This window comes from Salmo salar, chromosome 18 (assembly GCF_965601325.2).
Source record: "Salmo salar chromosome 18, fSalSal1, whole genome shotgun sequence".
NCBI lineage: Eukaryota > Metazoa > Chordata > Actinopteri > Salmoniformes > Salmonidae > Salmo > Salmo salar.
Window position 1 is genome coordinate 16,574,236 of NC_138308.1, and position 27,678 is coordinate 16,601,913.

Sequence of the window (27,678 nt, forward strand, 5' to 3'; positions counted from 1 at the left end):
CCAGACATTATTTAGCAGGCCGTCAGACATGGTGATTAGCCCTGCGAGCAGACCAGACTGGGGAGACAGAGTAGGGATGTGGACCTTTGGAGAGCACTGTCCTCTAGCTCTCATTTGTATAGCGAGACAGGGAGGAAAGCCAGTTGACACTAAAACCGCTGGGCTTTGAGGGACCCCCCCCCCCCCCTCAAGCTAATGAGCAGTCATTTTGCCTGCAACATTCTAACAGTGTAATTAATACATTTCATATATGCTATTGCAAAAATGATCATTTGGTTGTGTTAATGACGATCTAAGGTAACATTAGAATACTCGCCTCCCGAGTGGTGCAGACGTGCTAGCTGTGCCACTAGAGATCCTGGTTCGAGTCCAGGCACTGTCGCAGCCGGCCGCGACCGGGAGACCCATGGGGCGGCGCACAATTGTCCCAGCGTTGTCCCGTTTAGTGGAGGGTTTGGCCGGCAGTGATGTTCTTGTCCCATCGTGCACCAGCGACTTCTGTGGCGGGCTTGGCATAATGCACACGGTCGCCAGGTGCACAGTGTTTCCGCCAACATATTGGTGTGGCTGGCTTCCGGGTTAAGCAGGCATTGTGTCGAGAAGCAGTGCGGCTTGGCTGGGTTGTGTTTCGGAGGACGCACGGCTCTCGACCTTTGGCCTCTCCCGAGTCCGTACGGGAGGTGCAGCGATGGGACAAGACTGTAACTACCAATTGCATGCCACAAAATTGGTGAGAAAAAGGGGTAACGTTTTTTTGTAGAATACGGCTGTAACGTATCAAAGTGGAATAAGTGAAGGTCTGAATACTTTCTGAATGCACTGGAAACAACAAAAGCTGGTGAGTGCATTGCTGATGTTTGCTTGAGAAGTAGGGGCTGCTCTCTGTTGACATTTTGTGTTGATAATCAGCATGTAGCATTGTCATCGGCTTGTTCGATCTAAACGGTGCCAATCCCATCCTCTCTCCTGTCTCACGTTTTATTTGGTGGTGGCGTGGGCACCTGCACAGTGTGCACCGTTCTGGCTTTTTTGCACTTAGGCCTAGGAGGTGTAGATTATTCAGGCTGAGGCTCAGAATCAGAAGAATAATCATCAGAGATGTCATGAATCATTTCTTCCCCGCCATCTGTCGTTTTCATTCAGATCTTGTAGTAACGCTAACGCAGCATGTGCTTCCATTCATCTTGGTCTTCTTGCCATTGTAAGTTACACACACTCTCACTGTCTACTCTAAGTAGGCCAGAGTAGACTTATAAAACTGCTTGGATTTGGTGGACTGATATAGAGTACATAACATTTTGAGATTTCAATTTGAATATACCAATTCAATAGAATGGCCCGTCCTGTTCTTCATTCACAATTGGTGATTAAATAATTATGCATCGTTCGCTTCCCCTCGTTCATCAACGCACCCTTTCTCCTCCTTTCTCCCCCTTCATATTTTACTTCATTTATATCATCTGTTCTATGTGTGAAATTAGTTTAGGTTCAGTTTCGAGGCAATTATCAGGGTGATTTAACAACTGAGCACGGCACATTCCACTGTCAGGAGAAGGTGCGGAGCAGGCCCTACTATCTGGATAAGGAGGGGCAACGGGGGCAATCATTCAAAGAAATTACACACAACTGGTTTTAACTCCAGTTCGGTTTGTCGTATTGAGATTCTAACAACGGCAGTGTGTTATATAGACTTATTTAGGAAAAATCAAGGACAGAGGGGGCATGACTTTAAAAATGGCAGAGTAATATTGGCCGTTCACTCTGTCAGTTAGGTTGCCAGAGATGCGACCCAGTCGTGAAGTATTTTTGCTCCATATCTATGGATGCAACTCAGTCGTTCGTTCTAAATGTATCCCTTGCTTGCAAGCTAGGCAAGTACAGTTAAGTTAGTCACGTCAAACAGTGCTGGCAGAATAAGAGCAAAATAGCTGCATTTGGGTTTCTTTAAGCTGTTTTCTAATGTGCTCTTTCGTCAGGACACACTGTTCATTCAGAGGAGCTAGCCAACTACACAGCTAACAATCACTTCAAACTGAAGCTGGAAAGACAACAAACTAGCTGCATTTCATTTCGCTTGACCTGTTTTTCGTTTGACATGAATTTGTATTTATCCATAAAAATTGTGCTGATTCCTGATTTGGTCTGGCTGAGAAGAAATGTCTGTCTTATCCTGACAAGTTCATCCTCAATGGGACAGTGGAGAGAGAATTTCAGTATTGAAACGATGTAAATGTCGGAGAGACAGACAGCAAGGTTTATACAAATCTCTGCTGTTGAAAACCATATGTGACCCGTTTCAGGAAACTAGGCGTATGTCGCGCGTCACTACTTCACAGGAGAGCCATTTGAATGTAAACTTTGTTTTTTTTAATCAAAATTGATTGGTTGTTTTGGTCAGAAATGCCTTCTGCAATGTGAACTTTCATGTGCCTTAATAACAAACTTGTATGCCATCTGTAAATATGAATAAAATTGTTAAATTACCAGCCTAGTTGGTTTAGCCACAGAAAAATGCAGCAACCTTCCCGCTAGCCATGTCTGTCGGCACATATGCCACTGACAGGCATGGCAGCTCTGCTTCTAGCTCCTTAGCAACTTTGCAGGATTTTGCCCTGCCCTAAATACATGGACCTGAAATCACTAATGGAACACTAGTCGCTTTCATAATGTTTACATACTGCTTTACTCATTTCATATGTATATACTGTGTTTTATTCTACTATATTTTAGTCAATGCCACTCCTAATATTTATATATTTCTTAATTCCATTATTTTACTTTTAGATTTGTGTGTATTGTTGTGATATGTTAGATTTTGCTGAACTGTTGGAGCTAGGAACACAAGCATTTCGCTACACCCGCAATAACATCTGCTAAATATGTGTATGTGACCAATCACATTTAATTAAATTATTTGATTTGATTGGCTGAGATAATGAGTGGGCTGGACATGCCGAGAGATCATTTTGGATTGGTCTGCCATGTAGCACTCTTCTGTCTATAACATGAGCTGGTCAGTATGTGTAGGTAATCCTTTCTAATGTGGCTTTTTTGAAAGATATCATGTAGTACAACTGCATGAGTGTTGCTCTCCACTTTCTGGAGGACAGAGTTTTGAAATCAGTGGAATTAGAGTATGATAGCTAAGGAGATGGAGAAAATTCTGGTATTTGATTGCAAATATGCAGACGGAGTCTAAAAGAGAACACACAGAAGGTAGCTAGCTACATGTCTAAAAAGACTCCACTATACAAGTAACCATTTCAATAGAATGTTCATGATGTCACTGCGACAACTGTCGATAGACGTGGCTGGTAAATTCGCTCTGGCTATCTACTCTATCAGCACTCTCGTCTGAGTGTGCATGAACGCTAACCACCCGTTGAATATGGCCAGTGTCAGTAAACGTTGGCAAAAAAGCGTAATTAGATTTGTTCCCAGCAACACAGTCACCAACGCTCTGAATAACATAAAAACAGCCTAACCAGTCCTGCTAGGGCAAGTAAGATGGTCAGAGTGAGCTGTTCTCTCATTTGTGTCTGGAAGTAGCTAGCAAGCTAGCTAACGTTAGCCAGTGAGCTTGGGTGCTTGACTGCCGTGGTCAGAACGCTCGGATCAACCCTACTCCTCGGCCAGAGCGTCCACTGTGTGTGCTCTGAACACTCCGAATTTACGAATGGACAATCTGAAAACGCTCTTGAGTTTACGAGCGCACTCTGAGCACGCTCTGGCACTCCAGATAAGATTTATCAACACACCCGTAGTATAAACCAGATTTTAGTCTTGAATTTTTTTAAATTTTTTTACATGGCCTCGCGTGTGAATCCTTAAAGCGATGCTGAATGGGTGTAGACAAAGAGTAGGTACCAAAACACGGGCCATTTTCTCAAAAGTGAGGTTACAAGTTTATCAACATTCAAAGCAGAATTACTTTCCCATTGTTCCTCAGCTGTAGTGTATGATATACCATTTTCTAGCTCTGAGTCTCTACTTTTATCCAATGTAAAAATCACCATTTCAAATTTTGCTACATAAGACCGAATTGACCCAGTCGGTCACAAATGCTAGTCTAAAAGAATGGGGAGATAATGTCTAGATGCTTTCTTACAGTGATGAGTAAGTTCATAAATTGCCTGGCTGGGCTGATGAGACCGTGGATTGCGCAGTGAGATGGATCAGTAAATGGGCATTTCACTGTCATAGCCTTGGTAACTTGTGGAATAGACACCGACTGGAACGAGGTTTTAACCAATCAGCATCCAGGATTAGACCCACTCGTTGTATAAACTGAAATATTATGGAGGCTTATTATGGAGGCTCGTCCGGGATCTATTTGGCCCCATGTGACCCCATCTCATAGATATAGAACCGTACCTGAAAAAGATGTAGATTCTCAACAGGATTACCTAGAGAAATGCATCAAACTAGGGGAAGACATTGGCATAGATTGCCTATTGCACAAACAGAAGAATCAGACATACTGTAAAGTTCATCAATGGCAAATGGTCTCCAATCTGTTGAGGTAGAGGTACTGTAGAAGTACATTGTATGTGTGAGTGAGTTCAAGACACACACCCAAACTGTCACGTCAGATGCTCCCAGTAATATTCCATGCTATGTGGTAGAAGCGTGGCAGTGTCATTTTCGGGTCCCAGGGTGAAAATCATTAGCTTATGCACGGCAGCAGTCTCTGTAATAAAACCACAGGGATCTGACGTCAGAGCGGCTCAATGTGAAATGGGCCATTGGTGCTGGGGAAAATGGCAGGTCTCTGCAATTCTGCCTTCGTGCCCTCCTGAAATTCAATTAAGCTCGTGAGACACTCCTACACGATCCTGCGCTGCCCTTTTCCCATCTGAGCCCATGGCAAAGACACAGAACAAAATACTAGCTGCAAACAGAATAGCTGCGGCCCGCGCACACACATACGGTAGTAATTGTCTCCGTTTTGATGATGCTGCGAGCTCAGCGCTGTCTCTTTCCGCTCATGTAAACAGTGAAAGCTGTGACACTATAGACATATTTATTTTTGGTGCCAGGGTATTGTGTGTGAGAATCCAACATTTCTATGCCCTATTTATAGTCGGAGATGGAGAATAAAAAGCAACCTTGAATAATGCAGCAGGAGATTGTCAGGTGGAATTAGGAACAACAGGTTGGCCGTCGAAAAATAGAGCCGATTCTGTATGTGAGAGAGCGAGCCAGGGGAGGCTTTGCTGTGGCTGACATCTGAAACCCACTACTCCAAAGCGCTTTCCCTCAGGAGCTTAGCGAGACCGACACCCCTGTCCTCTCTTCATAGGTCGGTCCACACAAGAATGGAGCTCATTATCAAAGGGCTTTCCCATAGAAATCTAATTCATCATTCTATATCTATGGGGTATTCACTGTTCTGACAATCGGGGAAGTTATGGAGTCCTTTATGAGACAAGCATGTTGTCTTGACCTCTGCCAGCCGTGGCCGGGTCTGCTATATACAGTGTGGTAGAATCACAATCCAAGGACCTCCCCAGAGCAGATGGAACTAAAGCTACCTTACGTGTTCATTTATCATGTAAACAAGAGGAGGATGCATCAGTGGAGGGACCACACACAGTCCTGCTTGCACACCCTGTCAAGGAAATAAGTCATTGTGTTCAGCACACTCCATTACAGTGCATTATTTCTGGGTTTTAGTGAGACACCTCTGCCCAGTGGGAGCTATCGAGGCTGGGGCGTTGACTCCTCTCTGTGTGACCCGCTAACCCAGGACAGCTTGGTTCAGAATACTGCAGGCTGCTGTATAGACTGGCTGGAGGTTAGATAGGGCTCCTGTGCTGGGTTTCGTGACAGAGAGAGGGAGAGGAAGCCAAGAGTGGAGGAGTGATGTGCCCCAGCCGCCAGGATTTCCATGGCTATGCTGGCAAGGAAATTGATCATTCCCCTAACCTCACATCTCCTCGTCCAGAGGCCGACCGTCCAGAGGCCGACCGTCCAGAGGCCGACCGTCCAGAGGCCGACCGTCCAGAGGCCGACCGTCCAGAGGCCAATGCCATCTGCCCGATTGGGGAAGGAGGTCCTCGTTTCTGTCTCCTCCTGGCCCCTTTGCCCACCCCACTCCCCCACCCCGGCCTCAATCCCAGCTGTAGTCACACACTCCCTCCCCCACTGATGCCAAGGCACGTGACTGCAGCTCCAAACTGATTTCCCCCTCCAGGGATTCCTGTTGTCCATCTCTACTCCGTTTAAACAGTGGCAGTATTTACGGTGCTGTAGCGTAGTAGACCTGAGCTGCCAGAGTCAGCAGAGAAGCAGACCAGGGGCTTAGCATGCAGCAGGCAGGCACGCTGTGTCAGAGAAGCAGACCAGGGGCTTAGCATGCAGCAGGCAGGACGCTGTGTCAGAGGAGCAGACCAGGGGCTTAGCATGCAGCAGGCACGCATGCTGTGTCAGAGGTGCCTCAGGATGAAAAAAATAATTCATTCTCATCCTTGACCCCTTCGTGTGTGGAGCAAGCAGAAAAACATGGACACACACATCTGCCCTCTGGCGTAGTGAGTGGACGGCAGCATTACCTAAAAGGTCACTTAGTTCATCTGTAAATAGTGTACACAATCAGCAGACCATGCCAGTGTGTGCATGTATGCGCATTTGTGTGTATCTCACATGGATTGGTTGGTGTTTTTGTGTGTTCAGTATGTGTCCAGCGTACCGTTTACAGGTCATTTGTCAAGACACCCTACTCTGATGGGTACATGTGTTCCATGTTCAGTGACTTTTGGATATGGACATAACGCTCCCGTCCATCTGACCAATGTGTGTACTGAAATGCCAAAAGTCACATGTGCAGTGCCCTTACAATACAAAACGCAGAGACTTAGTCCTTTTGAATTGGTAAGCATTTCTAAATGACTATGTTAAATGGAGGTCAACCACATAATGTCAGGCCTAGATCTGCCTCTGGGCTTTTGCTTGTAGTATGAGCCTTGTGCACACGTCACCACTGCTGCTCGATATCAGGAAATCTGGGGGAAGTTGCGTAACGCCGGGAGAAAGGTTATAGTTTTTATTTGTTTTTATTTTAAGTTACATTTTGTTTCAGTTTTAAGACCTGATTTGCTAGTTATATTTAGTTTTATTTGCTTCAAAATATTTCTATTTAGTGTTGAACAGAAAGCATGCGTGTGAGGCTTTCTGTTCAACATTTGTGTTGAAAAGGTGATGGTTCAGGTCATAGGTTAGGTTTAAATTATAAAGTCAATATCAATGTGACTTTTTAATTTGAATGGAATATCGCCGAGACTGGTGCAAAAAATATGGTGGATGGAAACTCTCTTGCCCATGTTTACAACAATCCAATGCTTTTTATCTTTAGTAATACATGTACGAAGAATCACATTATCTAGCAAGACAATCTTTTCCCTGTTAGTTAGTGGTGTCAGAAGCCCCCAACCCAATCAAAAAATGTATACAGTGCCTGTCAAAAGTTTGGACACCTACTCATTCAAGGGTTTTTCTTAATTTTTACTATTTTCTAGATTGTAGAATAATAGTGAAGACATCAAACTATGAAATAACATGACGTACTAACCAAAAAAGTGTTTAACAAATCAAAATATATTTTAGATTCTTCAAAGTAGCCACTCTTTGCTGGATGACAGCTTTGCACACTCTTGGCATTCTCTCAACCAGCTTCATGGGGAATGCTTTTCAACAATCTTAAAGGAGTTCCCACACTTGTTGGCAGCTTTTCCTTCACTCTGCGGTCCAACTCATTCCAAACCATTTCAATTGGGTTGAGGTCAGGAGATTGTGGAGGCCAGGTCATCTGATGCAGCACTCCATCACTCTCCTTCTTGGTCAAATAGCCCTTACACAGCCTGGAAGTGTGTTGGATCATTGTCCTGTTGAAAAACAAATGATAGTCCCACTCAGCACAAACTAGATGGGATGGCGTATAGGTGCAGAATGCTGTTGTAGCCATGCTGGTTGTGTGCCTTGAATTCTAAATAAATCACTGACAGTGTCACCAACAAAGCATCCCCACACTATCACACCTCCTCCATGCTTCACGGTGGGAACCACACATGCGGAGATAATCCGTTCACCTACTCTGCTTCTCACAAAGACACAGCATTTGTAACCAAAAAATCTCAAATTTGGACTCATCAGACCAAAGGACAGATTTCCACCGGTCAAATGTCCGTTGCTCGTGTTTCTTGGCCCAAGCAAGTCTCTTCTTATTGATGTCCTTTAGTAGTGGTTTCTTTGCAGCACTTTGACCACGAAGGCCTGATTTCACGCAGTCTCCTCTGAACAGTTGATGTTGAGATGTCTGTTACTTGCACTCTGAAGCATTTATTTGGGCTGCAATCTGATGTGAAGTTAACTCTGATGAACTTATCTTTTGCAGCAGAGATAACTCTGGGTTTTCCATTCCTGTGGTGGTCCTCATGAAAGCCAATTTCATCATGTCGCTTGATGGGTTTTGCGACTGCACTTGAAGAAACTTTCAAAGTTCTTGACATTTTCAGAATTGACTGACCTTCATGTCTTAAAGTATTGATGGACTGTCATTTCTCTTTGCTTATTTGAGCTGTTCTTGCCATAATATGGACTTGGTTTTTTACCAAATAGGGCTAACTTCTGTATACCACCCCTACCTTGTCACAACACAACTGATTGGCTCAAACGCATTAAGAAGGAAAGAAATTCCCCAAATTAACAAGACACATCTGTTAATTGAAAAGCATTCCAGGTGACTACCTTATGAAGCTGGTTGAGAGAATGCCAAGAGTGTATAAAGCTGTCATCAAGGCAAAGAGTGGCTACTTTGAATAATCTCAAATATAAAATATATTTTGATTTAACACTTTTGGTTACTACATGATTCCATGTGTTATTTTATAGTTTGTCTTCACTGTTATTCTACAATGTAGAACACTGTCAAAGTAAAGAAAAACCCTGGAATGAGTAGGTGTGTCCAAACCTTTGACCGGTACTGTGTGTGTGTGTGTGTGTGTGTATATATACACACACACACACACACACACACACACACACACACAGTACCGGTCAAAGGTTTGGACACACCTACTCATTCCAGGGTTTTTCTTTACTTTGACAGTGTTCTACATTGTAGAATAATAGTGAAGACAAACTATAAAATAATATATATTTATTTATTTTTGGTTGGAGACTGCTGGGGGTGCGTCCTTCGCCGCTGTTAGGCCTAGCTTGTGCATCCCTATCTATTTGAAACATCTCGCTGCATTTACCCACCAGATTCAGTAGCTTGAAAAACCCTTATTTCATGATGGTTTTTATTTTAGTTTGTTTTGATGACAAAGATAGTCTTAGTGACGGGTTTATTAATTTTATTTCAGTTTACTAAATAGTTTTTTCATGATTTAGCTTTCATTTTAGTTTACGATAATAACCTTGGCCTGGAGTAGGAGCACTTTGTTTGTAAACGGCTGTGAGGGAGGTGACCGTACCGATCACTCTCCCACGTTTACCCACCATTGTGACCTTGAAGGATTCACGGCAATCAGCTGGAGAGCATCGGAGAAATCTGTCGAAGTAAATCAAGCAGGAGAGGAGAGAGGGAAGGAGAGCCCAGCCCCATTCTCCAGATTGATCCTGGTAAATAACAAACCAGCGGCCATGACAACTAATCCCCCAACAATAGTTGTGAAACGGAAAGTGAAGAGCGATAGCATCCCGATTTGTCTGCCACAGAGACTCATGCTGGGAGGACGGGATGAGGGATGGAGGGGTCGGGGGGGGGGGGGGGTTGGTACTGAGGAGTGGTGGGTGTAGATTGACATCACTGACACATCACTCATCGCAGCATGTGTTGGGTAAGGGGGGGGGGGGGGGGGGGGGCTGAAGTGGCTGACTGAGCACAGAGCAAGGCTTGCTGTGACATCGGAGAGACCTGGTGATAAACACTCCCAGACCCACAGTGTGGAGTGTGAGAGACTTGACTGAGAAAGCAGGTTGCCAGCCAACCCTGCTCCATTCAAATAGAGAGCTGCCTCCCAATAATTAAGACTATCTAGATCGCCACACAGTTCAATACTAGGCTACATCTCATCTAATCCATCTAATCTTGGTCTCAGAGGAGAGCCAATTCTGCCCCTTGTTTATTTATTTTTTTGTCTTTGTGATTTGGTGGCTCATTTCTTTAGCGGGTGTAACAAATAGTCATGTCAGTCATGCTTTGTTTTGACAGGATTGATTTACCCATGTTTCTGGATCTGCTCGATCCTATAGTCATTTTATTGTGTTCCGTGCCTACCAGCAATCATCCTGCTATTTGATTATACTCATTTAATCAGATTCATCTCTGGTAAGCTCTAGCAATCAGAATAAGCTGAAGACAGAGGTTGGTTCTTGGTTGTTAGGCATCTCAAACACACACACACACGGAGTGTATTGTTATTGGAGATCTGATAGCCCCTGGGTTTTTCCATTGCTAATGCTTTTTGCTTATGAATAATTTGACGTTCCTACTTGTACCCAGCATCTCAGGCTCTGTGCAGACCTGGAGAACTCAGTCAAGGGTAACGTTGCATAGCACTCCTACAAACTTTTCAGTGGAGAGATGGTGCTTATATTTATTAAGTTAACGCTGCACTTCAAATCAGCCTGCCTGCCCAGATCCAACTCCCTCCCCAGTCCTGGTGAAATAAGACCAGTCCTCATGCTGCTCCCTGTTGCAGAGGAAAACTTTCAGAAGTTTCGGTGCGTTGCCTGTTCAGAAATATGCCCGACAAAGAAATTGCATTAGTTTCAGTGTCATTGCACTCACCCTTTGTCATTTACAGTGTGAACCATGGGGTATTTCAAGGGATTTTATTTCCAAAGCTGGCTGGCTCTCACTTCACCATTCCATAATCTGGGCCATTGGACAGCGGTTTAGTAATGTTACATTAGGATTATATTGAAGGCAGAACAAAGGGCAAATTTGATTGAATTATCCGTGCATTATACTCATTGTCCTCCAATGTGTCATGGAAGCAACATTTACATTTCCCAGCATATTTTATGCATTCCATAGCCTATAACTAGGGCCCGTACATGCGTACAGGAAAAACTCCTGGCCCTACTAAATGGCTGTAAACCAGAAATGAGTTTCAATAATGTTACTGCTAGTAAACGTGCTACATGTTTTTTCTGAGACTCATGGCTGTTCTAATCCACAGGTGATCCACAAACACTTCTACCTGAAGCGGGTAGAGGTCATGGCGCAGTGTGAGGAGTGGATCGCAGACATCCAGCAGTACAGCAGTGACAAGAGAGTGGGCCGCACCATGTCCCATCACGCTGCTGCATTGAAGGTAAACAAACGCACTCTTCAGCTACAGGAGAACCTTGCACCATATCAGAATGTTGTCCTTCACCACAGAAGGTAACACCTCATCCCCCTTTCACTTACGTTTACACACACAAGCACACACAGTTCTGGTTTGTGTTAATTAGGTCTGAATTGGTCGCTCAGGGCGACATCCCTGATGTTTATGCATGGTGGACAGGCTTGATTCATGCCACAACTGGCTTCCCCCTCTGACTGTCTTGAGGCGGCCCGAGCAGATAAGGGGCCGCGTCCTACTTCACTCAGCGCTCACTGGCAGCAAGGCTCCCTTCCTCCGGCTGTTAATAGCCACAATTAATACCCAGTGTAAATAATCTCCCAGACACCCTGATAAAGACTAAAGGACCACAGCAAGCTGCTCACATTGCTGTGGCAGCACCCAGTGCTGTTTTTAAAGCAGGGCCACAGAGTTCTTTGTTGTCCCATTATCTTCAGGGCTTTTTTTTTCTCTTGCTCCAGCAAATAGGTTCAGATTCTGAAATGATGGGTTGATCTTTAGTGCACGTTCTTGATTCCTTTCTCCTGGTATTTTTTTTTTAAGGTGACGTGTGATAAGTGGTCCCTTTTTTCATTACTTCAGTGGTATCCAAGATACTCTGCTTTGGCAGTGAAAGGGCAACTGGAATGGATTAATGTGAGCTCCCAAGTGTATTTTAGACAACTTAAATGGTGGGTTTGAAGTTTGTATTGGTTTGGAAGAGCATTTAGTTCACAGGCTTTGTCATTATTGTTGGGAAGAGTATATCTGTTTCCTCATCAGAGCCCATGTTTGTACTTGCCTCCTCACAGCATATAGTAGCTCTGAACTGAGCCCTATGTGATAACTCTGTCCTCTCTCCCTCTTTCCCCATCCAGAGGCACACGGCCCAGCTACGAGAGGAACTGCTCAAGCTGCCCTGCCCTGAGGGCCTGGAGCCTGACGGGGAGGAGTTCTCAGACAAGAGTGCCGCCCTCGTGGTCAAGGAGCTGCCCAATCAGGACGCGGAGAAGCCGAGTGGCAGCGAAGACGGCACCTGCAGTGAGGGCCCGCTATGAGTCCCGCCCCTCCTTGCTCCCCTCCACCCTAAGCCGCGGCCACTCCTCCTCACAACTATTACTATTGTTATTAAATAGACTTTGACGGCTTCGAAGTACAAGCCACCATTTTGTCAATATTTGTATGTAAGAATCTAATTATGTAATGGCTGAATAAAGAGGACAAAAAAACTAGATGAGAATGAAACAGCTTACAAACCAACAAAAATAAGACAAAACTCCGAACTATGCTATGCCCTTAAGGAAACAGTCGACAAACAAATGACCTTTTTATTTTTACCTGTAAAACAGTGTAAACTGTTTGTGCTTTTTTTTCAATTGTGAAATAACCACTGATTGGTATGTTATTAAATTTGTTTATGTATACATAATGACAGAGGAAATCACTGAATATATAAGGGAACTAGCCTACCATTAGAGAATAATGTTTACTGAATGTTCATTTCAATTGTTTGGACTGTTAGTGCAAGGACAGTTGTAACCAGGAATATATTGGTCGTTCTTTAAGTATACTATTTAAAATAAAACATACACTTTCCTGAATTTGAGAAATCTTCTGGTTGCCCATTGACATCGCTTTTTTGATTTCTACAGGATCCTGTAAACTTCAATAAAGGCTGAAATATACATTCTTAATTGCAATGATTACTTGTTACCCTTTTTACAGGCTGTTCAAAATGCTATGAGCACGTTTTTTTTGCCTCTAATTCTCAATGCAAGTTTAATAAATGCAACCTGTTTTACTTTTCCCGGATATATACATTGATCTGATTGTGTAGATAAGAGTCTGAGTATGTAAGATGTTTGGGATATGTACCGGTATGTGAAGGCTTTTGAATGTGTGATTTTGTGCGTGTTCAACAATCCCACTAAGATACAAAGCTGCTATGTGCCTTTTATCATTGACATCATACCAAATACTTTGAAAAAGTTAATTCACTGATTATTTGACATTTCTACACATTGATCGTTTCGCTCTGTCTGAAAAAGGTTGATTCCGGTGAAAGAAAAAGCACTTACTATTTTACTCACTCCCGGTTCAGTCACATACTCCTTTTGGTAGGACATTAAATGGAGCTTGAAAATGTGGATTGATTGTGCAAATGCTTCTTTCTGTGTTGTTGAACACAACTTGGACTTGAACCTCTTAAGGAAAACATGGTACCAATCCACATGGGAGCATAAGCTGCTACTGTAAAGTAACTTGGAAGGCCCAGTGCTTATTACCAGTGCAGGGAAATGGTCCATCTATATGGGTAAAATATTAAACTGAAGTATTTAGATATTTAAAAAAATCTTTGCTGGTGCAGTTTGTAGCCGTCCTCAGCTAACTGTCGGTCCTCTGTGTTCTATCCTCCTTACCATAAGATAAGCTTATATCGGCTTGTGCGTTTCACTGTCGTGGAACGAAATTACCTAAATCAACATCCAGCTTGATTCAGTGTGAATTGGCTGGTTGTATGTTGCCTTAGGTGTCTCCTAAGCAAATATATACAGAGTGGACATAATATTAAGAACAATGTCCTAGTTTGTAGTTGCTCTTCCCCCTTTGCCCTCAACAGCCTCAATTCGTTGGGGCATGGACTCTACAATGTCTCGAAAGCGTTCCACATGGATGCTGGCCCATGACTCCAATGCTTCCCACAGTTGTGTGAAGTTGGCTGGTTGTCCTGAGGGTAGTGGACCATTCTTCATACTCACAGGAAATGTGAAAAGCTCAGTTCTTGAGACACATCGCTGCGCCTGGCACCTGCTTCTGTACTCAAAGGCCCTTAAATATTTTGTCTTGCCCATTCACCCTCTGAATGGAACACATACACAATGTCTTAATTGTCTACAGGCTTAAAAATCCTCCTTTTTAAATGGTCTCATCCACTTCATCTACAATGATTGTAGTGGATTTAACAATTGACATCAAAAAGGGATCACCTGGTAAGTCTGTCATGGAAGAACAGGTGTCCTTAATGTTTTAGAAACTTGGTGTGTATATCAGTATCTTCACAGTTCTATATGAAGACTAAGCAACATTGAGCCTCTGGAACCTTTTCCTGTTATCCCTTTCCCAAAAAGCTCTACCTTTGGGAATGCCTGTTGTGGCTCTTGTACAGCAAGCTTGGATAAACAGGGATTATGGTGTAGAATAAAGGAGAACAGCACAGTGGATGCACTTCTGTGATTTAGCCCTACCACTACATTATTCATCCTATGCTTTAAAACTCAGTGAAATAGGAGAAATAGCTACTGGAAAATGCATAGAGTGTAAAGCTCTGCATGGAGAATTAGCAATGGAATGCAATAAGCCTACGGGCTACACAGAGTACACACAGCAGGGTTTGAATCAATTGTTGGGAATCTGAACCCAAATCACACCAATACTAGACAGGTGAACAGAGTTTGATGCCGTTTGTTTTTCTATCAAATTTCTTATCACATGAACCCTGTATTGCAATATATTACCCTTTCACCAATGTTTTGATCATTTAATGTATACTGAACAAAAATATAAATGCAACAATTACAACGATTTTACTGAGTTACAGTTCATGTAAGGAAATCTGTAAATTGAGGCCTTAATACATCCTAATTAGTGCATTGGGAAAGTATTCAGACCTCTTGACTTTTTCCACATTTTGTTACATTACAGCCTTATTCTAAAATTGATTACATAGTTTTTTCCCCTCATCAATCTACACACAATACCCCACAATGACAAAGCAAATCAGGTTGAAATACACATTTACATAAGTATTCAGACCCTTTACTCGGTACTTTGTGGAAGCACCTTTGGCAGCAATTACAGCCTTGAGTCTTGGGTATGACACTACAAGCTTGGCACACCTGTATTTGGGGAGTTAGGTCAGGTTGGATGGGGAGTGTCGCTGCACAGCTATATTCAGGTCTCTCCAGAGATGTTAGATCGGGTTCAAGTCCAGGTTCTGGCTGGGCCACTCAAAGACATTTAGAGACTTGTCCCGAAGCCACTCCTGTGTTGTCTTAGCTGTATGCTTAGGGTCGTTGTCCTGTTGGAAGGTGAAGATTCACCCCCGTCTGAGGTCCTGAGTGCTCTGGAGCAGGTTTTCATCAAGGATCTCTCTGTACTTTGCTCCGTTCATCTTTGCCTCAATCCTGACTAGTCTCCCAGTCCCTTCTGCTGAAAAACATCCCCACAGCATGATGCTGCCACCATGTTTCACCGTAGAGATGGTGCCAGGTTTCCTGCGGATGTGACTCTTGGCATTCATGCCAGAGTTCAATCTTGGTTTCATCAGACCAGAGAATATTGGCAAACTCCAAGCTGTCTGTCATGTGCCTTTAACTGAGGAATGGCTTCCGTCTGGCCACCATAAAGGCCTGATTGGTGGAGTGCTGCATAAATGGTTGTCCTTCTGGAAGGTACTCCCAACTCCACAGAGGAACTCTGGAGCTCTGTCAGAGTGACCATCGGGTTCTTGGTCACCTTCCTGACCAAGGCCCTTCTCCCCCGATTGCTCTGTTTGGCAGGGTGGTTCCAAACTTCTTCCATTTAAGAATGATGGAGGCCACTGTGTTCTTGGGGACTTTCTATGCTGCAGTATTTTTTGGTACCCTTCCACCATCTTTGCCTCGACACAATACTGTCTCGGAGCTCTATGGACAATACCTTCGACCTCATGACTTGGTTTTTGCTCTGACATGCACTGTCAACTGTAGGACCTTATCTAGACTGGTGTGTGCCTTTCCAAATCATGTCCAATCAATTGAATTTACCAAAGGTGGACTCCAATCAAGTTGTAGAAACATCTCAAGGATGATCAATGGAAACAGGATGCACCTGAGCTCAATTTCGAGTCTCATTGCAAAGGGTCTGAATACTTATGTAAATAAGGTATTTCTGTTTTGAATTTTTTATATGCTAAAATGTCTAAAAACCTGTTTTCGCTTTGTCATCAAGGGGTATTGTGTGTAGATTGATGAAAAATGTTTAATTTAATCAATTTTAGAATAAGTATGTAAAGGAACAAAATGTGGAAAAGTCAAGAGGGCTGAATACTTTCCTAATGCACTATATATTCAGAGCCATATCCCTGTAATGCTTAGAGAAGATCGAATGTCAAGCGTTATTGAAGTGTTGTGGTTGCAGGTTCACCTGCCTCATCTAAAGCCTATTATTTTGGGGTGTTGCTGTATGCCACCAAGTGCTAACAGTCAGTATCTAAATAATATGTGTGAAATGCTTGATGGTGTATGTGATGTAAACAGACGTCTACTTTCTTGGGGACCTGAATATTGACTGGTTTTAATCAAGTTATCTGCTCAAGAGGAAGCTCCTCACTGTAACCAGTGCCTGTAATCTGGTTCAGGTTATTAATCAACTTTCCAGGGTGTTTACAAACACTACAGGAACAAGATCATCCACATGTATTAATCACATTTTTACTAATACTGTAGAACTTTGTTCTTAAGCTGTATCCGTACCCATTGGATGGAGTGATCACAATATAGTGGCTATATCCAGGAAAGATAAAGTTACAAGAGCTGGGCCTAAAATAGTGTATAAGAGATCATACAAAAGATTTTGCTGTGATTCTTATGTGGATATTTGTTGGTCTGATGTGATTAATAAGGAGCATCCAGACGCAGCACATGATGAATTTAGGAAATTGCTTCTTCCAATTATTGACAAACATTCACCTGTTAAGAAACTGACTGTTAGAACTGTTAAGGCTCCATGGATTGATAAGGAATGTAAAAACTGGATGTTTGAAAGAGAGTGAGTGGCTAATAAGTCTGGCTGCACATCTGACTTATGTGACTAAACACAACAAAATGAAAACTGTATTATGAAGCAACGATATAAAGAATGGAGTACTTTAAATTAAATAATGAGCAGAAATACAAATTCAACTCCATCTTTCAACGAATCAGATGGCTTATTCATGACTAAACCATTTGATGTTGCCAATTATTTTAATGATTGCCCACTTTGCCAATGATGTAAACTTAGGCAGGAAATGTCAACAACGAACAGTGAGCCATCGTATTCATGCATTAAAAAACAAATCATTAAAGAAAAGCATAAGTTTGAATTTTGTAAAGTTAGTGTGGGAGAGGTAGAAACATTGTTATCGATCAATAATGACAAACCTGGCATTGCAACTTAGATGGAAAGCTACCGAAGATGGTAGCTGACTCTCTGGTCTCTCCTATCTGTCATATATTTAATCTGAGTCTAGAGGAAGGTGTTTGTCCTCAGACCTGGAGGGAAGCCAAAGTCATTCCGCTACCCAAGAGTGGTATCAGCTTGTTGCCAACTCTTAGCAACCTGTTGTAAAAAATAGTTTGACAAAATACAATGCTATTTCTCTGTAAACAAATTGACAACAGACTTTCAGCATGCTTATAGAGACATATACTGCACTGACACAAATGACTGATGGTTGGTTGAAAGAAATTGATAAAACGCTACATCACCAAAAGTATGTGGACACCTGCTCGTCAAACATCTCAAAATCATGGGCATTAATATGGTGTTGGCCACCCATTTGCTGCTATAACAGCCTCCACTCTTCTATGACGGCTTTCCACTAGATGTTGGAACATTGTTGCAGGGACTTGCTTCCAATTAGCCACAAGAGCCTTAGTGAAGTCGGGCACTGATGTTGGCCGATTAGGCCTGGCTCGCAGTCGCCAGTCAAGGTCTTCCACACCGATTTCGATTAACCATTTCTGTATGGACCTCGCTTTGTGCATGGGGGCATTGTCATGCTAAAAAAGGAAAGGGCTTTCCCCAAACTGTTGCCACAAAATTGGAAGTACAGAATCATCTAGAATGTCATTGTATGAAGTATCGTTAAGATTTCCATTCACTGGAAGTAAGGGGCCTCGCCCAAACCATGAAAAACAGCCCCATACCATTATTTCTCCTCCACCAAACATTACAGTTGCATTCGGGCAGGTAGCGTTCTCCTGGCATCCGTCAAACCCAGATTAGTCCATCGGACTGCCAGATGGTTAAGTGTAATTCATCACTCCAGAGAACGCTTTTGCACTGCACTAGAATCCAATGGCTGCGAGCTTAACAACACTCCAGCCCACGCTTGGCATTGAACATTGGTGATCTTAGGCTTATGTGCGGCTGCTCGGCCATGGAAACCCTTTTCATGAAGCTCCTGATGACGTTGCTTCCAGAGGCAGTTTGGAACTCGGTAGTGAGTGTTGCAACCGAGGACAGACAGATTTTTACGAGCCACGCGTATCGTACTCGGAGGTCCCGTTCTGTGAGCTTGTGTGGCCTACCACTTTGCGTCTGAACCGTTGTTGCTCCTAGACGTTTCTACTTCACAATAACAGCACTGACAGTTGACCGGGGCAGCTCAAGCAGGGCATCCTATGACGGTGCCACGTTGAAAGTCACTGAGCTCTTCTGTAAGGCCATTCTACTGTCAATGTTTGTCTATGGAGATTGCATGGCTGTGTGCTCGATGTTATACACCTCTCAGCAACGGGTGTGGCTGAAATAGCCGAATCCACTAATTTGAAGGGTGTCCACATACTTTTGTATATATTGTGTAAGAAGATTGTAGGAGCTGTACTGTTAGATTTCAGTGCAGCCTTCGATTACCTGTTATTGAGAGAACTTATGTTTTATGGATTTTCAACCTTATTGTGGATTCATAGCTATCTATCTAATATAACTCAGAGGGTTTTCTTTCATATAAGCCTCTGTAATGTCAAACATGTAGGGTGTGGTATACCGCAGGCCCTCTTCCCTTGTCTATGTTTAATTTTTTTGGTCCTCTTCGGAGGACACACATCTTTTTTTTTTGTATTTTTTATTTTTTTTTAGCTTTTCTGCTACATATACATTTTACATATATTTTCTATTTTTACCAATGACCTGCAACTGGCATTAAACAAAGCCTGTGTGTCCTTGTATGCTGACGATTCAAATCAAATCAAATGTATTTGTCACATACACATGATTCAACCATATACGTGTCAGCAACCACAGCCAATGAAGTCACTGAAACCCTTAACAAGGAGTTTCAGTCAGTTTTGGAATGGGTGGCCAGTAATAAACTGGTTCTGAACCTCTCTAAAACTAAGAGCATTGTATTTGGTACAAATCATTCCCTAAGCTCTAGACCTCAGCTGAATCAGGTAATGAATGGTGTGGCTGTTGAACAAGTTGAGGAGACTAAATGACTTGGCGTTACCTTAGATTGTAAACTGTCATGGTCAAAACATATAGATTCAATGGTTGTAAAGATGGGTAGAGGTCTGTGCATAATAAAGAGATCCTATGCTTTTTTGACACCACACACCAGAAAGCAAGTCCTGCAGGCTCTAGTTTGTCTTATTTTCATTATTGTTTAGTCATGTAGTCAAGTGCAGCAGCTGGCCCAGAACAGAGCGGCACATCTTGCTCTTCATTGTAATCAGAGTGCTAATATAAATACTATACATTTGCCTTTGATTAATTGAAAAGGAAACTCTCTCTTTTTCAAACAAGCATTGCAGAGCTGGTTACAATGATAGAACAAATATAACAACAGATATTATGGTTGAACTGAAATGTGCTGGTTGATAAAAGACCTGTATTTATGGAAAATATGTTTGAAAATGGTATTTTGTTTTTAAATTATATTGTAAATAGGAATGGTACAGTTATGTCTTTCATGATGCTATAGGAATTGTATGGGAAGGTCTGCTCAATCCAAGATTACAACCAACTGATTACAGCATTACCCCCAAAAATGGAGGAGGCAGGTGGCAGCGGGAGGAGGTAGGGAACTGGTCTGTCTGCCCAATATAAAGGATCAAAACTGTCAGAGGAACAAAAAATATCATAAATGAAACTGTTATACTTTCCTATTTAAGGACCAAGATGTTGACAGCTGTGCAATACAATTTGCAAAATTGCTGGGAAGAGATTTTTTATCTACCGATTCCATAGCACAGGGTTTATGAGTTGATATATAAAATTATGCAAGATTCAAGACTTTGTGCTTTTCAGCTAAATTTATTCTACAGAATTTTTGCCACCCAATAAATGTAGAATATTTGCAGATTTTGTTGTAAGGATACAGAATCAATAGACCATTTGTTCTGGTATTGCCCTCAGGTACGCCTGTTTCTGGTCTCAAGTTCAGGAATGTCTGAAAAAGCATAATATTAATCTAAAATTTAACCTTAGAAATAACATTGTTGAGAGACCTGGTTAGTCGATTGCTAATATACTTATACTCTTACTGAAAGTATTTATTTTCAACTCGCAATATGTGGATTCTATTCGATTAGATAGATTGAAATTGTATGTTAAACATCACAGCATAGTTGAAAGATATAGAGTATGACGTGTAGAAATCCGAAGAGGGTGGCCAGCATTGATAGGTGGGATGGGCTGAGGGAACTGAGGGTTGGGATGTGGAACTGGAGACGAGTGGGAGTGGGGTTGTTGGGCGGGGGACAGAATGACAGTCAAATATAAAAATACAAAATAAATTCTAAACAAAAGAAAATGTCTGTTTGATTGACACTGAGGGGCAACGCTGTTACATCCAATGCCTGTTTGCCTGAGGCTGATGCTGCGCAGGTGCTTGTACGCGCGTACACATGCATACACACACAATCGCATTCAAACATACACGTGTGCACACACACATACACACATGTAAATAGTGCAACACATACACTTAAACACATTCAGTCGGACTTGCTGTTTAGATATTTATTGTCATTGATGTCTTTTTTTTTGCATTGTTTTCTGTTGTTTTCACCTTTTTTCTCTTTTGTTCATATTGGTTGAGGGGCAGCTCTCTGGGAACTATGGGGGGTGATCTTGGATGGTTGGTGGCCTGGCAGTTGGGAGCTTGGGCCGGTGGCCGTTAGGTCGCTGGTTCGGGTCCCCGATTTGACTTGATGAGAAAATGAAAATGCTTGAAAATGACCAGTGGGCGGGCGAATGGTGCCTTTTAAGGACGGGTGGGGCTCGCCTCATTTGCCACTTGACCTGTCTGTCTCCAACAAATGTTTTGTGATTGGTTCTTCGAGCCGTCAGTGATCCGCTAAGCGAATCTCGATGTGAGACACTCATATTATCATAGAATCAGGGTTACGCAAGTAAGGAGAGAGCAGCCTCACAGCTTTTTTAGGTGAGGGTGGTGTGGGTTGGTATCAGTTAGCTGGCAAGGTTGATGGCCAATGTTATCTGCCAGTGTGCACAGACTTGCTTTCAACAAAAGGTATTCTATTCTGAAAGAGCCCAGCTCAGTCCTTTCCTGCAGGGTTGACTGAAGTAATGTTTCATGGACTCGCCAAGAGCAGAAGGCCAATCTGCAATAGGCTTCCAAACAGACATAATTCAGACTGCAACAATGAAAGTCAACATCTCCCAATAATCATCTCCCCAAGCACGAACACACCCTCCTTTGTATACTTTTATAGAGCAGTAAAAAACAAACATAGTGGTGTCTGGGGATTTTTTTAAATGATTTCTCCTCACACACTCCTTTGGTAATCAATGTGAGAACGGTGTGTGTGTGTGTGTGTGTGTGTGTTGGAGCATTGGTTTGGCAGCCCGAACTTCAAACAGCATCTGTGCACTGCAGGTGTCACTGCTTGTCTTTAACAGAACATATTTTGTTTTTTCCCCGTTGAAACATAGACTTGAAAAATAGCTTTCATCAGTTGAATAGTAGCGTGTCCTTGACAGGTCTGTAAATTGGAAGCAGGCCTCTGGAAAGGTAAATCAGACTGTAAAAGCATCTATTCACCGTGGTCTCTCTTCCGTACTTCAAACCCACTCCAACGAGCCCTTTCAATGGCCTTCACTTTGCCTGTGAACAATTCCATAATGTGCCCAAACACTCGTCTCTTAAATGTCATGCACGAAGAGGAGGAAGGGGAGGATGGGGAGGAGGTGGGGGGGTGGGGTGGGGTGGGCAAGTGCTGGAGAAAACAAACCTTAGACTAGATCCTCCCGTGCGCTGAGAAAAACAGCCGAGAGCTCTATCAATGCGCCATGCTGCTGCTGGGGCTCTGAATCATTTAGATGTTGTTTTTGGCTCATGTCAAACAGTGGGCTTACTCACTGGCTCTATCTCCAGGAGCAGTGTACGGTACAAGATGCTCACTGGAGTAAACCACTGACAGTGGAGAAAAGGTCAGCCAGGATCCTTTTCATTAGGATTCAATGTGCTCAACACGACTTAAAGGCTTTGCATGGTCAATCTGACTATCTGCATCAGCCGTACAGCATTTACTGCAATACAGCCTCTGTGGAAGTCAGGGCATTCATACTTCTTGCACTTCGAGGAGCAGAGCAGAGCTGTTGTGAAGGAAGTTAGTTATCAAGGAAGTGAGTTTGTGTTTACACAGGACCTCCTGCCCCCACCTACCGTCAACCAATCATGTCAATGCGGAACTATACGGAGCCCTCCATATTGTTACAGAAATTGGTAGGCACACGGCATCGCCGTACGGAGCTCGATTTGGCCTCTGCAACCCCCCAGACCCGCGCTCCGCAATTGCGTCACACCCTTCATATGGAGCTTCCGGACATCATTCCCGGATCAAGCATAAATCCGCTATTACTGTCGCAACTCAAGGAAATATTTTGTGCGAGGAGCTCTGCACACATAAAGGCTGTGACTGTAGTAGTGTTTTCATGATCATTTATCATTAGTGATGTTGTGTTGCAGGGTCATGTTCTTCACTACATCACTACTGTTCTCATCCCATGAAAGATCAAACGACAATGTAGGGTAATTAACCTATGTCAAGTAAAATCCCTGCTCTTACTCCCATTCGAGGCACAGTATTCCATGTTTTGGTGGGGATAGGCAGTGCCTCACCTGCATGCTTCCAGTCAATTCCTGTAACTCATATGCCCTTGACCTGAACCTTTCCTACTGCACGCGCACACATAGACACAGACACTAACTCCCTCTGGGAGTCACTTAGCATGATCAAGATAAATCACCCATCTGATTTTAATAAGGATGAGATGCTTCTATTTCCCCCTAGGACCCTACAGAAAGATGACAGATTGCCCAAAAGGTATTAAGTCAAAGGCTCAACACGTCATCACACAACACAACCCATATGGTCACCTGAGTAGTTGTCATGTTATATATATATGTATGTATTTTATTACCTTTTGTCATCCAACCATTCAACCTTGAAACAAAACAGATACAGAGATGCCAGTTTCAGCCAAGTATGGGTAGCTGCAGCCAAGTATGGCGACTGGAGTATGGGCGAGTGTGTGTGTTGAAAGGAGTGGGTGTATGGAAAGCAAATCTGGTAATTGGGCAGATTTGTCGTCACTCAAGACCGTTTTGCGTGGCTGATTGGGCATGCTGACCTGAGGTGCTTCCTATCACAGTCAAGTCACCGGCGGTAGATAATGTTGCCATATTTTTCCCTCCCATGATTTTATTTCAAGTAGGATAGCAGCCTATACCAGAAGTAACTAATATTGATAACCATCTAGATGTCACCTTGATACATACATACAGTCTACTACTCAATGGGGAGAGCATGGATGGCAACAACACCGGGACACAGCGCCCTTCGGTCCACTTCCACTTGCCAAGCACTGTCCGGTAACAGCATGGGAAGTAGCTACCTAATAGCCAATATCAGGGTGACAGTCACTGTAAGCACATGCATACAACGCATGAAGAAACAGTACACCCATCATTAATACAATCTAAACTAGATGCCCTCAATCTCACACAAATGATCAATGAACCTACCAGGTACAACCCCAAATCCGTAAACACGGGCACCCTCATAGATATCATCCTGACCAACCTGCCCTCTAAATACACCTCTGCTGTTTTCAACCAAGATCTCAGCGATCACTGCCTCATTGCCTGCGTCCGTAATGGGTCTGCGGTCCACCCCTCATCACTGTCAAACGCTCCATAAAACACATCAGCGTGCAGGCCTTACTAATCGACCTGGCCCGGGTATCCTGGAAGGATATTGACCTCATTCCGTCAGTAGAGGATGCCTGGTTATTCTTTAAAAGTGCTAAATAAGCATGCCCCATTCAAAAAATGTAGAACCAGAAGTATACAGAACTCATATCTCCCTCACTAACTTTAAGCATCAGCTATCAGAGCAGCTCAGAGATCACTGCACCTGTACACACCCCATCTGTAAATAGCGCATCCAACTACCTCATCCCCATATTGTTCGTTTTATTTTTTTTGCTCCTTTGCACCCCAGTATCTCTACCTGCACATTCATCTTCTGCACATCTATCACTCCAGTGTTTAATTGTAATTACTTCGCCACTATGGCCTATTTATTGCCTTACCTCCCTAATCTTACCTCATTTGCACACACTGTATATAGATTTTTTCCTATTGTGTTATTGACTGTATGTTTGTTTATTCCATGTGTAACTCTGTGCTGTTGAGTGTGTCGCACTGCTTTGCTTTATCTTGGCCAGGTTGCAGTTGTAAATGAGAACTTGTTCTCAACTGGCCTACCTGGTTAAATAAAGGTGAAATAAAAAATGAAAAAATAATAAAATGGTCAGATTTGGGTCTCAAAACTGAACTTGGATCCGCGTTAATTAGCAAATAGCAATGATATCCTTCGCCACCGTTGTCTTATGACACGACAGATACTGTAGCTCGAACCACTCATAGGCTATTCAACAAAACAATACATAATTTTCAAGTTTATTTTAGGCAAATTTCTTGGTTACAGGATTGTATAACTAGCAAAGGAGTTTTGAAGTTGAGGGAGCAGTATTTATGAAGTTTGGCAATGACAACAAAATCTAGCATAATTCAGCTCGCCAGTTAGTTTAGCTAGGGAAAACCGGGGAAAACAAACTCGGGACAGGATATAGCTGGACGAATATGCACACTCGGCTAATTCCTGATATCAGGAGCTGGCGGTGAAAAGTTTGATTAAACAATTCAGAGACAAACAAATTCATCAGATGAAAAATATTTAAGGAGAACTAATAAATATACAGTCCTGAAATTGACAGTAACTGTCAATAATAAAACAAAACTTAAAATTATGTTTACGTGAACCTGAATCCAGAAAATGAATGGTGAAGTCACTTCCAGACACGGTAGACTCCTCCTCCTTACCACTCTATAGCAGACAGTTTTCACTGCTTCTCAGTGCTAGAGGCGTCACCACAGACCCTGGTTCGATTTCAGGCTGTATCACAACCGGACGTGATTGGGAGTCCCTTGGGTGGCGCACAATTGTCCCAGCGTCATCCGGGTTAGGGTTTGACCGGGGTAGGCCGTCATTGTAAATAAGAATTTGTTCTTAACTGACTTGCCTAGTTAAATAAAGGTTAAATAAAATAAAAATGTCCACATGCACACTACTTATCTTTTGACACACCCACTCGCCCATACTCTGGTTGCCATATTGGGCCGCAGCTACCCCCTTCTCATTTCATTAGGGACTGTTCCTTCCATACATTTTATAATTTTTGGTTTGACCTGTGATTATCTGGTCTCTGCACTACTAAATAAAATAAAAATAAAAAAGATTACATTTCACAAACACAGTCAGCTCACATAGTCATTGATGTACAAATTGATTGTGCAATGTGTTTCAGAAATGTTGAATTTGTAAAATGTCATATGTTCTTCCATCATTTCAGACGTGAAAAAAAACATAGTCCTTGACCAAAACATCATACTATGGAAGCCAAAACGTTTTTTTTTTTACAGGTCAAGGTACTATCTAAAAATGTTGAGATACTAAATCCAATTTTTTTTCGATAAGTTATTCAACATTTCGAGATACTAACTCCAAATGTTGAGATATTGGACCATACTTATAGTATACTGTATGTTTTTTCATTTGTAACATTGTGTGATGATTTCAATGGTGGTACCACAAGTCCCAGAGAGTGGTGGTGGTGGAGGGGACCCGTGAAGACCTCTACTACACTATATAATCACTATTGTGTTGATTGATTAAAGGGAAACTTCACAACGTTTAAACTTCATATTCATCATCTCCAGCACCACCCCAACATCAACATATGTGAAAATGGAGCGTTTCTATATTTTGTAGTAAAAAATATAGAGGAAGATAAGTGTTTCCAAGGACATCATTGATGTGCATCTTGTGATTTTGATGAATTGTGAGTAGGCATTGCCTAAAAATTGCCCACTAATTGGTTGATAATGTCATTGAAAACAGTTATCTTAATTGTTATACGTTGAAAAATGTTGAAGTTTCTCTTTAATTTCAGTCAATCATTTTGGATTGTTATGGTCTAGATAGCCTAGCCACCTGAAGCTGAATATAAACCAATTTTAGGGTCTAAATATACTGAACAAAAATATAAACGCAACATGTAAAGTGTTGGTCCCATGTTTCATGAGCTGAAATAAAAGATCCCAGAAATGTTCCATATGCACAATTTTGTTTACATCCCTGTTAGTGAACATTTCTCCTTTGCCAAGATAATACATCAACCTAACAGATGTGGCATATGAAGAAGCTGATTAAACTGTATGATCATTACGCAGGTGCACCTTGTGCTGGGGTCTATAAAAGGCCACTCTAAAATGTGCAGTTTTGTCACACAACACAATGCCACAGATGCCTAATTAATTTATTTCAATTGACTGATTTCCTTATATGAACTGTAACTTGTTGGAATTGTTGTATGTTGCCTTAATATTTTTGTTCAGCTTATGCTATAAATACATTATGTTACTGCTTTGTTTCCCCTGGATAGAAGGGATCTGAGTGCATTGGCTTCTATAGGCTTCCTGCAGCTGTGGGATATTATCAGTAAGCTACAGTTGATCTGACTGAAGATTAATTGTGCACGACTTGACAAATCATTAGGCAAATCAGTCTAAAACAACAGTAATTTGTACCTCTTTTCAACACTTGTGTCAATGGTTTTTAATAAACCAACCAAAAGTGTTGGGGCAAAAGCCAGCTCGACACACGTTTGCTGGTGGCCCTATGCCTTATTTATAAATGATGTGTATGCAGAAAATATACCCCAAAACATATGTGTGCCAGTTTTCACTCAAAAGTTGGCATTTATAAAAACTGAACTTGAGATGAGAATCTGCTCATCCTCCCGCAAACTTCAGACCATGCGTATGCACAGTTTCTAGTGTTTGAAGTATTGCACTGCAAGAAGGCAAAAGTAGCCTAGTAGCCTTGTGCAAATGGGGAATATACAATGACTTATTCAAAAAAAAAAGCTAAATATAACAAGATGCAATCATTTACTGTTTGTGAGAAGAACAAAAATATTTTTATTTTATCTTTGCATTCTA

The 27,678-nt window shown here is 42.4% G+C and overlaps 1 protein-coding gene across 18 annotated transcripts in view; it reads left to right on the forward strand.

The window, feature by feature from the left end:
• birc6 (baculoviral IAP repeat containing 6) overlaps window positions 1-13,148 on the forward strand; it is a 163,938-nt gene extending 150,790 nt beyond the window's left edge. For all 18 annotated transcript variants that reach the window (XM_082964731.1, XM_082964740.1, XM_082964746.1 and 15 more), the window contains 2 exons: window positions 11,190-11,324; window positions 12,215-13,148. In XM_082964731.1, the coding sequence (XP_082820857.1) occupies window positions 11,190-11,324; window positions 12,215-12,394 (315 nt within the window). In that variant the 3' untranslated portion in view covers window positions 12,395-13,148. The remainder of the gene's footprint in view (window positions 1-11,189; window positions 11,325-12,214) is intronic.
• The last annotated feature ends 14,530 nt before the right edge of the window (window positions 13,149-27,678 follow it).